The sequence below is a fragment of the Rana temporaria genome, chromosome 3, assembly GCF_905171775.1.
Source record: "Rana temporaria chromosome 3, aRanTem1.1, whole genome shotgun sequence".
NCBI lineage: Eukaryota > Metazoa > Chordata > Amphibia > Anura > Ranidae > Rana > Rana temporaria.
This window is the reverse complement of record NC_053491.1, coordinates 54066422-54081467: the sequence shown is the minus strand read 5'-3', so window position 1 is coordinate 54081467 and position 15046 is coordinate 54066422. Positions and strand designations below refer to the sequence as shown.

The following is a 15046-nucleotide window of genomic DNA, read 5'->3' as shown; positions in this document are numbered from 1 at the left end:
CTCAGGTAAGTAAAACGGGGGCTAGGGGGGCCAGTGACTGCAATGTGTTTTTTCACCTTAATGCATAGGATGCATTAAGGTGAAAAAACACGAAGGTTTACAACCCCTTTAATGCAGGAAATACATTATGGTAAAACATGTTCTGAGTTAAGAGCCACTTTAAATGGAAGGCCATAGTTCTTGTTTAACAACCAGTCCACACTATTTAAAGCTAAACCCTGGGCTGGAAAAAAATCCCTTGGGTCCCCCCCCCCCCCCCAAGTTACCAGGGCCATCTTAACGCATAGGCACCCCTGGGCACCAGGTGAATGGGGGACTCATAATAATCTTGCATTACATATGCATACTTTGCCAGGAAAGTCCCTGGCATTTTATTAAGCTGTCTTGAGATGGTCCGCAGTGGACTAACTCTACAATCTGGAGTCAAACCTCAACCCTTTTTATGGTTGCTACTTGTGTGGGTAAGATATGTACGCCTACCATCCCCACCGGCCCTTCTCTCCTGTCCATCTCAGGTGATATAAGCACCTGAGATGGACAGGAGAGAAGGGTTGATGGGGATCAGAGTATAAACAGGATGTAACAGTTAGTCAGGTGCTGTCCCAGCCGGGAGCATAGAAGTTGATGCCTTTTCCAGTTCATTGGTTTTGGCGGGTACTTCTCTGGACCTGACTCCCTGACCGTGGTCCAGAGGTAAGGGAGAGGTAGGAGTGGGAGAGGGAGAAGGATGCTATCCATCACCATCCAGATGTATAACTATCGAAACCTGGGGTTCAACCTGAAGACACCAGCACTGGTCTGTGCCTCGGAAGGACTTGTACCTACATGAAGATGCCTATAAATAACTTATCTTTGCTTGGACTACACCTAAGCAGATATCCCAGGGCACCATTCAAGCCTGTAGTTAGAGTTAGGTAATAGGTAATATTAACGCCTTTATCTGTTGGACTGTGAAATGTCTGTTTGCACCTTTCCTAACTAAAAAGTTTAAAACTTTGTCCTTGCCTGGTCTCAAGTTACTGAAAGGGGTGTAATGTAAGTAACTGGCATGCATATAGTTCATCGAGTGGGTCTTAAACACATTGGGGAATGAAAACATTGGTGTGGAGTGAAGTAGTGTGAAGACACAAGTAGATACCTGGAGTAACAGGGGTTTAACCAGCAGCCTGTTGATAGCGTGCACCTGTTTTAGGTGGAACAGCCTCTAGCAGCGAGGGAGATGTTGTCGGCACTCCTTCAGCAAGCGGTCTGTCTCCCAGAGCAATGGGAGCGAATTCGTGCCACAGAGGTTCCCATCCTGTACAGAGGTACAGAAGTTCAGGTGTTAAGTACAGTGAAATCGTGGAGCCGGCACAGAGTGCACAACGGGGCTCACTGCACTCCTGGGGAATAGTAGTGGAAATTTCTGGACAGGTGGATGTAGACAATGCTCGGCATGCCCCTCCTAAATGCACGTTACAGAGAAGGTGTACATTGTCACAGGGAACCAAGGTGTAACTGGAGAACAGTTGCAGTTCAAGTGTATATGGTGTATGTTTATTTCTACGAGTGGAGGTCCGCCTTACGGTTGAGTTTTCCCCTATGGCGGCTTCAGCCTTGTCCCAGGGCATTGATGAAAATGACACAAAAGAAAAGGTACCCCATGTGTGTAGTAAAGTGACCCTAAAAAGTGCCTAACGTAGCCAAGAACAACCCATGCGGAGTGGGCCTCTCATGTGACCCAGTGCATGTGGCCCAACGAGTTAATGGGAGAACATGGAGGCATGACAAACAACCTTTCTACCCCTGTAGGCCCCACCGGTCTGCCTACATCTTCAGTACACACCCCACCCACACAATGCTCCACCTCAGGGAATTCTTCCTGGACCAATGCAGAGTGCTGGAAACTGCCAGGGGAAGATGGGGGGGGGGGGGAGAGATTGAATGTTTAACTCAATGACAGCCTGCCAGAACAGGTAAGATCTGTGCCAGCAGCTTCCCTGAGTAGTTCTGCTGTAGGAAACCATTTCTGTATTGTAGATTATTTCCCCCTGTACTGTTTCCCCCGATCCACCTACACTGTTGGCTCCCTGTACTGTGCCCTCCTGACCCACCTGTACTGTGCCCACCTGACCCACCCACCCACACTATGCCCTACTGACCCCCGCACTGTGCCCTGATCTACCTACACTGTACACTGTTGGCTCCCTGTACTGTGCCCTCCTGACCCACCTGTACTGTGCCCACCTGACCCACCCACCCACACTATGCTCTACTGAACCCTGCACTGTGCCCTACTGACCCCCACACTGTGCCCTACTGAGCTACTTACCCTGTGCCTTCTGATGACCATACTGTGCCCTCCTGACCCACCCACACTTTGCCCTCCTGATTTACCCACACTGTGCCCTCCTGACCCCTGTACTGTCTCCTCCTAACCCACCCACACTATGTCCCACTATGTCCTACCTTAGGGAATTCTTCCTGGACCAATGCAGAGTGCTGGAAACTGCCAGGGGAAGATGGGGGGGGGGAGATTGAATGTTTAACTCAATGATAGCCTGCCAGAACAGGTAAGATCTGTGCCAGCAGCTTCCCTGCGTAGTTCTGCTGTAGGAAACCATTTCTGTATTGTAGATTATTTCCCCCTGTACTGTTTCCCCCGATCCACCTACACTGTACACTGTTGGCTCCCTGCACTGTGCCCTCCTGACCCCTGTACTGTCTCCTCCTAACCCACCCACTACTGACCCTGCACTGTGCCCTGATCTACCTACACTGTACATTGTTGGCTCCCTGTACTGTGCCCTCCTGACCCACCTGTACTGTGCCCACCTGACCCACCCACACTATGCTCTACTGACCCCTGCACTGTGCCCTACTGACCCCCGCACTGTGCCCTACTGAGCTACTTACCCTGTGCCTTCTGATGACCATACTGTGCCCTCCTGACCCACCCACACTTTGCCCTCCTGATTTACCCACACTGTGCCCTCCTGACCCCTGTACTGTCTCCTCCTAACCCACCCAAACTATGTCCTACTGACCCCCGTACTGTGTCCTCATGACCCACCCAGACGGTTCCATACTAACCCTTTTACTGTGCCCTCCTGACCCATTTACACTGTGCCACCTGACCTACCCACCCTGTGCCTACTGATAAGCATGCTTCTGACCTCCTGTACTGTTCCCTGCTGACCCTTCCATACTCTGCCCTGGTGACCCCCATACTAGTGTCCCCAGTGGAAGATTTCCCTCCCATTACTTATCTGGGAACAAACCAAAATTTTAGATTTTCTTTTACTTTTCCTTTCAATGATAATGATAGACAGGACAAATAGAGAGGGTGTAGCACAGACAGCAATAAAAAAAAAACTAATAGGTGTTTTAATCCATCTCTGCGTACAGGCACTCCTCTTGTCTCTATACACCAAGTTAGAGTAGGTCTAAAAGTGGAACTTTATGTAAAAAATAAAAACAGGTGAACAGGCAGAATTTTTAATGTAGAAGACATGCTTTGTCTCTTCTGCATTAACCTCCCTGGCGGTATGATTATTTCAGATTTTAGGTGCTGAAAGCGGTACCATTATTTTGCATGGAAATTTGGCGTATTACATTGTAGGCCTGTAATTCTTAGGAATAACTCACTTAAATCTGTCCAAACAAGAGTCTAGTAGACATCTCGGGTATGATAAAGTTTGAAAAACAAAATCATAAATTATAATATAATAAATAACTATAAATAATTATAACAAATAATAATATAATTATAATAAAAATTATTCAATAATGTAATCAAATCAAAATCACTGAAATTTGCTCAGTTGCAGAATTGTCGCTGTCATTACTTTTATTTTTTTATGACGAATTTCCCCACAAATCGCTATCGCACAATTCTGCAAGTGATTATAATTTATTATTGCTGTTTTCTAGCTGCTCTAAAACCACTTTTGACATAAAGGGACACTTTTGGTTGCTATGGACAATCTACAGTTTGCAGGCAGAAAGAACAGTTTTTATTATATAAAAGTACATGTAGGACACTAGGCAGACCACTAGGGACAAGGGGTGTGTGTATTTTTTACATACAGTACTGTAATCTATAAGATTACAGTATACTGTATGTATTGTGTTTATTTACTATTTTGAATTTGGCGCCGTTCTCCGCCCCCGTGCGTCGTAACGTTGCAGGGAATGGAGATCGGCGGCACACAGGCACTGTGTGAATCGAGCGAGGATGCCGCTCGCTCACACAGCGAGGATGCATCGCAGGATCCAGGGACAAGGTAAGTAAACCCTGCCTGTGGACACTGCGAGGCGATCCCGAGTCAGGCTCGGGAATACCGCCAGGGGGTTAAAGGTACCTTCCTGCCTGTCTGCCCCTGTACAGTGAACTGCACTAGCACTGTTTAGCCACCTCAATACAGGGCACTTTCATCCCCTTCCTGCACAGGCCATTTTTCAGTTTTTAGCGCTGTCACACTTTGAATGATAATTGTGCAGTCATGCTACACTGTAACCATGTGAAATTTCTATAATTTTCTTCACACAAATAGAGCTTTCTTTTTTACAAAAAAAAAAAGACCGTCAATTTCGAAAAAAGAAACAAAATGGCCCGGATTCACATACATTGGCGCATATTTATGCCGGCATAGCGTATCTAATATACGCTACGCCGACGTAGCGCAGAGAGGCAAGCACCAAATTCTCAAAGCACTTGCCTCCCAAACTGCGCTGGGCTCCCTCGGTGTAAGCCGTCGTAGGTGGAAGTGGGCGTGAGCCATGCTAATGAGGCGTGACCCCATGCAAATGAAGGCCCGAGTGCCATACAAGTACTAAAAACGAACGGCGCATGCGCCGTCCCGTGGACGTATCCCAGTGCACATGCTCAGAATCACATCGGAACTACTCCCTAAGATACGACGGATCACTGCCTACGACGTGAACGTAACCTACGTCGAGCCCTATTCACGTACTACGTAAACGACGTAAAATACGACGGCTGTGTTCCCTGGTCCATACCTCAGCATGAGTTGCGCCTCATATATGGGGAATAACTTTACGCCGGACGTACGACTTACGCAAACTGCGTATAATATGCGCCGGGCGCAAGTACGTTCGTGAAACGGCGTATCTCCCTTATTTGCATATGTGCATAGAAAATCAATGGGAGCGGCAAATGCGCCCAGCGTAAATATGCGCCCACGATACAACGGCATAGGCAAGTTACGTCGGTCGTAGGAAGCCTATTTTTAGGCGTATCTCAGATTGTGGGCACGGCGCATAGATACAATGGCGCATAGTTATACTTACGCAGCGTATCTCGAGATATGTCTGCGTAAGTGCTTTGTGAGTCCGGCCAATGTTTTTTTTTTTTTTTCTGTCAGCAAATTTTGTAAATAAGTAATTTCTCCTTCACTGAGGTGCGCTAATGAGTCTGCACTAATGGGCACTAATAGGCCGCACTGATGAGGTGATACTTATGGGCACTGACAAGGCTGCAGTTATGGGCACTGATTAGGTGGCACCGATGAGGAGACACTAATATGCCGCACTTATGGGCACTGATAGGTGGCACTGATTAGCACTGATAGGCTGCACTGATGGGTGGCACTGATGAATATTGATGGATTGCACTGATGGGCAGCACTGAAAGCCAGCACTGACTAATGGGCATTGATTGCTGGCACTGGTGGGCACTAATTACTGGCACTGATTGCTGATTGCTAGCACTGGTGGCGCTTTAGTGTAATCAGTGCACTAATAATCAGTGCCCTGATTAATTTTTTTTGCTGTCCCCTGTGAGGAGATGCCACCAATCAGCTCTCCTCGCCACACACTCCGGCACTTCCAGTATTTACATGTGACCGGCTGTGATAAGACATAGCTGATCACATGGTTAAAGAGTCGCGTTAGCGGCTTTTTACAAAGACCGGGGTCATGCCATGTCCTAGCACCATGGCGCAGCCGCAATCGCCGCACTGCGTGCCCCCGGGGGCGAGCAGGAGTGGCCGTTCGGGTGTACCGTCATATGACGTCCGTGCAGAACGAGAGCCGCACCGTCCCTCCGTCATTTGACGGTGGCCGGACGGCAACTGGTTGAAGATGTCAGCGGCCAGCAGGGTACTCCAGGATATTGCTTTACTAGACTGATTGTGAGTATAGTTTATCCTCTAACTCCAGTTTCGTTATCTACAAATTGGAGGTAATTATTTTTTAAATTGGTGCATGAAAGGTGCCACTTTGTTAAAGTAGCCCTATTAAGCACTACCGGAATCTGCTGTGCATATTGGTACAGTTACAGAAACAGACAGTAGGCATGTAGGCATTTCTGAATCTGGCACAAGCCTAAAGGGTCATAGTGCCAGAAAACTTTTGGTAGTAATTTGTTAAAATCCCCTGAGAGTTTTACACAGGTGCGCATGTGAACAGCGAGATCTTTGCATGTGCAGACATGATAGCGCTCTTTGCATGTGCACAGATGCGGGGTCTTGTATTTGGGACTTTGCACATCTGAGTGCATGCACAGAAAGACCCTAAAAATGTACAGAAATCATGCAGGTCTCTGCCAGGTCCCAAATACCATACCTCCTAACTTTTTGAGATGGGAATGAGGGACACCTATCAGCAAAAGCATGTAGGCATAGGACACACTCCTTGTCACGCCCCCTTAACCACTTAAGCCCCAGACCATATTGCTGGTCAAAGACCAGGCCACTTTTTGCGATTCGGCACTGCATCGCTTTAACTGACAATTGCGCAGTCATGCGACGTGGCTCCTAAACAAAATTGGCGTCCTTTTTTCCCACAAAGAGAGCTTTCTTTTGGTGGTATTTGATCACCTCTGCGGTTTTTAATTTTTGCGCTATAAACATGATATAAACAAAAATAGAGCGACAATTTTGAAAAAAAATAATATTTTTTACTTTTTGCTATAATAAATATCCTCCAAAAAAATATAAAAACATTTTTTTTCCTCAGTTTAGGCCGATACGTATTCTTCTACATTTTTTTCGTTAAAAAAAATCGCAATAAGCGTTTATTGATTGGTTTGCGCAAAAGTTATAGCGTTTACAAAATAGGGGATAGTTTATGGCATTTTTATTAATATTTTCTTTTTTACTAGTAATAGCGGCGATCAGCGTTTTTTATCGGTACTGCGACATAATGGCAGACACTTCGGACACTTTTGACACATTTTTGGGACCATTGGCATTTTTATAGCGATCAGTGCTATAAAAATGCATTGATTACTATAAAAATGCCACTGGCAGGGAAGGGGTTAACACTAGGGGCAAGGAAGGGGTTAAGTATGTTCCCTGGGTGTGGTCTAACTGTAGGGGGGGGTGGACTGACTGGGGGAAATGACTGATCGCTGTTCATACATTGTATGAACAGACGATCGGGCATTTCTCCCCCTTAGGCCCCGTACACACGACCGAACATGTTTGCTGAAACTGGTCCGCGGACCAGTTTCAGCAGACATGTTCGGTCGTCTGTACAGCCGAGCGGACAGGATTCTAGCGTACATTTGCCCGCCGGGCCTTTTTCGCGCGGGCAAATGTTTCTAAACTTGTTTAGAAACATGCCCGCTGGAATCCTGTCCGTCGAACATGTTCGGTCGTCTGTACAGACTTACCGTACATGTCCGAGCGGCCGCCATCCCTCGCATGCGTCGAATGACTTTGACGCATGCGTGGAAGCATTAAACTGCCAGGGCCGTGCACGTCGCCGTGTCATCTTCGCGGCGACGGCGCGGCCTCGTCGCCGCGTATCGTGTACGCGCGGATTTCTGTATGATGGTGTGTACAACCATCATACAGAAATCTCCGGGCGGGCATGTACGATGAAAACGGTCCGGCGGACCGTTTTCATCGTACATGTTTGCCCGTGTGTACGAGGCATAACAGGACCGGGAGCTGTGTGTTTACACACACAGCTCCCGGTTCTCGCTCTGTAATGAGCGATCGCGGGTGCCCGGCGGTGATCTTTTCCGCCGGGCACGCACGTCAGCGTCGGGGGAGCGCGTGCGCCCCTATTGGCTGAACGGCGAGATGACGTAGATCTACGTGATCTGGCCCAGCAGAGCCGACCTGCTGTCGTATAACTGCGGCGGCTGGTCGGCAAGCGTGGGGGGCGTGGGAGGTAAATATTACAGAGGTGAAGTTGCTTTTGAAGTCACCTGAATTGTTATTCACCTGTATACTCTCACACGAGAAAAGTTATTCATAGATTCATAAAACGTATCCTGTTGTGTCACCTCCTGTGCTACATCCCTTAACAAAGCTTAGGGCAAATCTCAGTGTCTTAGTAGTAGCAAGTCATGATTTTCATAGATAAATCAAACATTTGTCATATTTGTTTGAGATTACTATGTTACTCAGTAGAGGCTTGGTCTCTAGGTGGACCTGTATCTTTAAAGCCAGCAGGGCAACTAATCCACATTGCTGCTGGGTAACCCATACTTATCCCATCTTTCTATGTCCTCTATGTGCACTCACATGACCTTCCAAATTATAGCTCTAAGATCACTGTTGACTTCCAAAGGTTTCCTAGCACCTACCACACTGTACTGGCAGACCCTGTTGTCAACATCTTAACTGCATTGAGCTCAGCAGTAAAAATAAATCCTTACTCCATATGGTCGCCTGGATTCTCCCCGCTCCGTACAGCTGCCTCCAGCACACTCTTATTGGCTTATGCAGCAAGGAAGATCCAACTGAAGTCATGATGTGCAAAGTGCAGGAAAATATCTTTCACTGGCTACATTGAAAATCCTATTGATTATTATGGTTCAGTACACTTTGCACATCATCATTGCTTTTTATATTGTTATAGTGATGTAAAAGTCAGAATGTTCCTTACAAAATCGTCTCAGGTAAATGTCCCTGGTGCTCAAAGCTGACCAGCTGTACAATAAAAAAAAACTCCTATACTTCTGTGGGATAAATCCATTTTAACCATTCATTCATTCTGTATGCTTTGGGCCAGATTCTCGTAGACTGACGTATCTTTCTAGCTGGGTAACGTATCTGATTTACGTTACGCCGCCGCAACTTACACGGGCAAGTGCTGTATTCTCAAAGCACTTGCTCCGTAAGTTGCGGCGGCGTAGCGTAAATCACCCGGCGGAATTCAAATTCGGCGGGTAGGGGGCGTGTAGCATTTAAATTAAGCGCGTCCCCGAGCCGAACGAACTGCGCATGCGTCGTCAGTAAAATATCCCAGTGTTCATTGGTTTTGACGTGGACGTAAATTACGTCCAGCCCCATTCACGGACGACTTACGTAAACGACGTAACTTTTCAAATTTCGACGCGGGAACGATGGCCATACTTAACATTGGCTGCGCCTCATATAGCAGGGGCAACTATACGCCGGGAAAAGCCTAACGTAAACGTCGTAACTTTACTGCGTCGGCCACGCGTACGTTTGGGAATTCGCGTATCAAGCTAATTTGCATACTCAACGCGGAATTCGACGGAAGCGACACCTAGCGAGCAAAAAAAAAAAATGCAGTTTAGATCTGATGGCGTAAGAGACTTACGCCTGTCGGATCTAATGGATATCTATGCGTAACTGATTCTATGAATCAGGCGCATATATACGACGGCTCGGATTAGAACTTACGACGGCGTACATGGCGCTGTGTAAGTCCTCTGAGAATCCGGGCCTTTGTGTAATTTTTTTGGAGGAGCAGCAGAGAAAATAAGAATGAATAAAAAAACGAATAACAATACTGGGAATGCTTGGAGAGCATTCCCACTAATAAAAATAAATATGGCTTAGTGATTGATACACTTGCTTTGCAGCACTGGGGTACCCAGTCAGGACACTCTGGGCCAGATTCACAGCTGAAATACGCCGGAGTATCTACTGATACGCCGGCGTATTTTCAAATTTGCTGCGTCGTATCCTTAGTTTGAATCCTCAAACCAAGATACGACAGCTTCTGGCTTCGATCCGACAGGCGTACGGCTTTGTACGCCTTCGGATCGTAGGTGTAATACTTCGGCGCCCGCTGGGTGGAGTTTGCGTTGTTTTCCGCGTCGGGTATGCTAATTAGCTGTTTACGGCGATCCACGAAGGTACGCGCGTTCGACGCATTCTCTTACGTCGTCGCTAGTCGGCTTTTCCCGGCGTTTAGTTAAAGCTGCTATTTCGTGGCCTATATTTAGACTTGCCATGTTAAAGTTTGCCCGTCGTTCCCGCGTCGAATTTCAATTTTTTTTTTTTTTGCGTAAGTCGTCCGTGAATAGGAAAGGACGTAACGCACGTCGCCGTTCAAAAAATTACGTCGGTGCGACGTCATTTCGCGCAAAGCACGGCGGGAATTTTCAAAACGGAGCATGCGCAGTACGTTCGGCGCGGGAACGCACCTAATTTAAATGATACACGCCCCAATTGAATTAGGCGGGCTTGCGCCGGACGGATTTACGCTACGCCGCCGCATGTTTACAGGCAAGTGCTTTGTGAATCAAGCACTTGCCCATAAAACTTGCGGCGGTGTAACGTAAATGCATTACGTTACGCCGCCGGAATTCTCTCTGAATCTTCCCCTCTCTGTTTGGACCCTGCATGTTCTCCCTGTGCTTGTGTGGGTTTCCTCCAACAATTTAAAGCACAACTCCAGAAAAGTGAAGCTATGCCCTGCTCTTGAGCTGCGAGGGTTAAATGCGTGTCTAAGGGGTGGCGAAAGCAGTTTCGCTTGCCTAGTCCTCTGTTCTATGCTCCAGTGGTGGACTGTCCCCTCCCCGGCATCCTCAAGTCCAAGGTAGGGCTATGATGACTTGATGATGTCAGAGGACCTGCGACTGCTGGGGATATAAAGATGCGTGGACTGGCTCTGCAGTGCAGAGGATTGGGTAAGTAAAATAGCTTTTCTTGTTCCCCTAGACCTAAATGAGCATTTACCCTTGCAATGGAGTAGCAGCCCCACTGCAAGGGAGCGTTATTATTTTCCCTGGAGATCATCTTTTAAGTAGGTTAATTCGGCTCCTGTCCAAATCGGTCCTAGGACGTGTGCATGTGAGATAGGGTTCTTAGATTGTAAGCTCCTTGTGAGCAGGGACTGACGTAAATGTACAGTATGTAAAGTGCTTTGTAAATTGTTGGTGCTATATAAATTACTTTTATTATAAAAAAATCAGTATGTATATCTATATATAGTTATTCCAATAATATAAACATGCCAAGCACTGTGTAAATTATCGGCACTTTGCACATACTGTAATTGTGATATATATATATATACATACACACACATACACCGTTATTCCAATGTTATAAACATCCCAGCTGGGTATAGATAAGTGTCCGTGGTCCCCAGAGACAGTATTTTGATGACCATAGCACAGCAGCAGTCCCTGGAAATTATTTTAAAATGTTGGCAGCTCTGTAACACATTGCTAAGCTTTGCACTGCCAGCAATCAGTAAGACATCCCACACACTCATGTCTGTCCTGCAACACTAGTGCAGTATTATAGCTGCTTCTGATAATATATTTTATATTATAGACACTACCTTGATTATTTATTATAGTTGTTGCTTCTGTTATATTTCAAGTGCTGCCTTTTTTATATTTGTATTAAAGGTGATGCCTTTATTATATTTTATATTATAGGTGCTTCCTCTATTATATGTTTTATTATAGTTGCTGTTTTTGTTATATTATAGGTGCTGCCTCTATTCTATTTGTATTATAGGTGATGCGTTTATTATATTTTATATTATAGGTGCTTCCTCTATTATATGTTTTATTATAGTTGCTATTTTTGTTATATTATAGGTGCTGCCTTTTTTATATTTGTATTATAGGTGATGCCTTTATTATATTTTATATTATAGGTGCTTCCGCTATTATATGTTTTATTATAGTTGCTGTTTTTGTTATATTATAGGTGCTGCCTCTATTCTATTTGTATTATAGGTGATGCATTTATTATATTTTATATTATAGGTGCTTCCTCTATTATATGTTTTATTATAGTTGCTATTTTTGTTATATTATAGGTGCTGCCTCTATTCTATTTGTATTATAGGTGATGCATTTATTATATTTTATATTATAGGTGCTTCCTCTATTATTTGTTTTATTATAGTTGCTGTTTTTGTTATATTACAGGTGTTGCTTCTATTATATTTGTATTATAGGTGATGCCTTTATTATATTTTATATTATAGGTGCTTCCTCCATTATATGTTGTATTATAGTTGCTGCTTCTGTTATATTACAGGTGTTGCTTCTATTATATTTGTATTATAGGTGATGCCTTCCTTATAGTTTATATTATAGGTGCTTCCTCTATTATATGTTGTATTATAGTTGCTGCTTCTGTTATATTACAGGTGTTGCTTCTATTATATTTGTATTATAGGTGATGCATTTATTATATTTTATACTATAGGTGCTTCCTCTATTATATGTTGTATTATAGTTGCTGCTTCTGTTATATTACAGGTGTTGCTTCTATTATATTTGTATTATAGGTGATGCCTTTCTTATAGTTTATATTATAGTTGCTGCTTCTGTTATATTATAGGTGATGCCTCTATTATATATTATAATATAGGTAATGCCTCTAGTATACATTATATTACAGGCGCTTCCTCTATTATTTGCTTTATTATAGCAGCTGCTTCTATTAAGTCATAGGTGCTGCCTATGTTATATATTATAGGTACTGTCTGTTATATACAGTATTATAGGTGCATCTGTTATATATTATAGGTACTGTCTGTTATATACAGTATTATAGGTGCTGCTTCTCTTATACGTTAGATTATAGTTGCTGTTTCTATTTTTTTATAGGTACTGCCTCTATTATATGTCACATTATAGTTGCTGCTTCTATTATTTTACATTTCTATCAGTTGGCAAAAGGTAAGGCTGGCACTGTGCATAACAAATATCCCCATCACTCCGTTTTAATTGCCCTCCAGAGGCAGTCATCAGTGCCCATCTATGCATTGCAGATCTATGCATACACCTTCATTAGTAAATGAAGCAAAACATAAATCCAGCAATAAGGGAACATGAATCTTCAGCTTCTTACCTGATGCACAGGACCATTGTGCGTTCCGCCGCCGCCGCCTTCTAAACTTTCCACCTTCCGCTCCATCGCCTTGATTTTATTCTTTTTTTTTCTTGCAGCCAGTACTGCAGGGATTATTCCAAAGGCATTTAGACACAAGTATAAAACCAAACCATTCAACCGATGGGGGGAAAAGAGGAGAAGCAGTCACAGTATTCCAGAGAGAAGAGTCATGTCTGGCTTTTGTCTCTTATTACATACTAAAGTACTAGGCAATCAGCAACCTTCTACCCAGCCAGCTCCTGGAGAGCACAGGCTGCAGGGATCTGACAGTCCACTATATCCCACCTCCACGCTGTCTCTTGCAGCACTAACACTATACTTGGGTCTCTACAGAAAAAAAAAAAAAAAGAAAGAAAAACTTGACAGACCAGTGTTAATTCAATTTTGAAGCCACTCCTTCATCTCTCATGGCTTGCCTAGATCATAAAAACCAGAGGCAAGGTCACCAAGCAACCAGATTTCACGTCATACTGGCAATAAAGCCAGCAGCTCCTATTGAATGGATTACCTGGCTGTGGAAGGTAGAAAGCTCAGACCTTCTGCTTTCTTATCTCTCTGATAAGTCAATGTGCAGTCACAGAACATTACACTTCTTTACAAGAGAAGTCTCTATCTTTATGTCCTATGTATGAGAGCTGTCAAATGTTTATGGCTCTTGATGGAGGTGTGCCTCCAGAGTTGGACTGTGAACCTGGACTAATATGAAATATTGTGTATTCATCGATACCGGGATTAGACTCTGGACTTCATTATGTACTATATAAAATGGACTAGACGTATACTCTAAACATTAAAGCTGAACTCTGAAGATAAACAAATATTGTCCAAATACAAGAGCCGTGTGTATTCTTACTTAAATCATTGTGTGTTTTGTGTATTTCTTCCAGATCCGTGTAGTAATCCAGTATGAAACATTACCTCTCTGCAGGGCCAGTGCAAGGAATTTTGTCTACTTAGGTGAAAGTACATGTTGCCGCCCCCCTCTTACACATGTAGCGGCCTGCTCCTGTTGGGCTGGCGCTGTTTTAAATTTAGGGGGAAGTCTGAGAGTTAATTGACTGAGACATGTATAATTTTGAGCAAATTTGGCTTCTGTTCCAGCCATGGCTGTGCTGTGAGTGACCACTATTGTTCGTCTGGGGTGTTGTTGCTACTCCAGGCCAAGGGTGGCAGCAGCTAGGTCAAGGTGCTTTGGGTATTTCCACTCTGCAGCAAATCAGTGGTGGTTGATCGTCCCGCTGTGCATGTCGAGGAGGGGTACATAAGGGACAGACGCCATTCCACCTCTTCAACCACTTCTTTTATTCTTTTACCAAGTTCAGCAAATAAATCTTTAAAAAGGTAGTATAAAGTGTGGACATTGAACTTTCTCTACTCTCATCTATCACCCTGGACGGCAAGGAAATAGAGGTAATATGCCACCCGAAAATATCCAGCAGCTCCTTCGGGGGTAGTGCTACACACTCATACATACATACACATCTAGTACCCAGGACAGGTTCATTTAGCGCCCAGGGCAAAGATGCGGAACTGCGCCCCCCCGCCCTCACTGTTAATGCATGCAGTAGAATAGGTTTGCCGCCCTGTATCTATTCTATGCACCTTGCTCCACTGTGCCCAGGGCAGCTTCCCCTCCTGCCCACTCCTTGTACCAGTCCTGCGCACACACCATCATTATGCCACACTAACCATTGAGCCAGTAGGGAATTCTTGGGCCTGGGACTCGGGTGCAGGAGGGAACCCTTTAAGACCACATGAAGGATCTGGACAGGAGGCGCAGAGAGGAGTCAGAGAGGAGAGCAGGAGCTAGTGCTGCCAGGCAAGTCTTCAGGAGGGAATCACTGGTGTATGTGTAACCAGGAGGGCTGATGAGTGACATGTGCTATCGGGAGTACTGGAGAGGCATGCCAGAGAGGACTGAGAGGAAACAGTCAGAGCTGGATGTGGACCTAGTGAGAATTGCAATGTCA

The 15046-nt window shown here is 44.9% G+C and overlaps 1 protein-coding gene across 1 annotated transcript in view; it reads right to left on the bottom strand.

Annotated features, from left to right (window-relative positions):
- PDE8A (phosphodiesterase 8A) overlaps positions 1–13312 on the bottom strand; it is a 439096-nt gene extending 425784 nt beyond the window's left edge. Inside the window, exon 1 of the mRNA XM_040342584.1 lies at positions 13035–13312. Within this exon, the coding sequence (XP_040198518.1) occupies positions 13035–13100 (66 nt within the window). The 5' untranslated portion in view covers positions 13101–13312. The remainder of the gene's footprint in view (positions 1–13034) is intronic.
- Positions 13313–15046: the final 1734 nt, after the last annotated feature.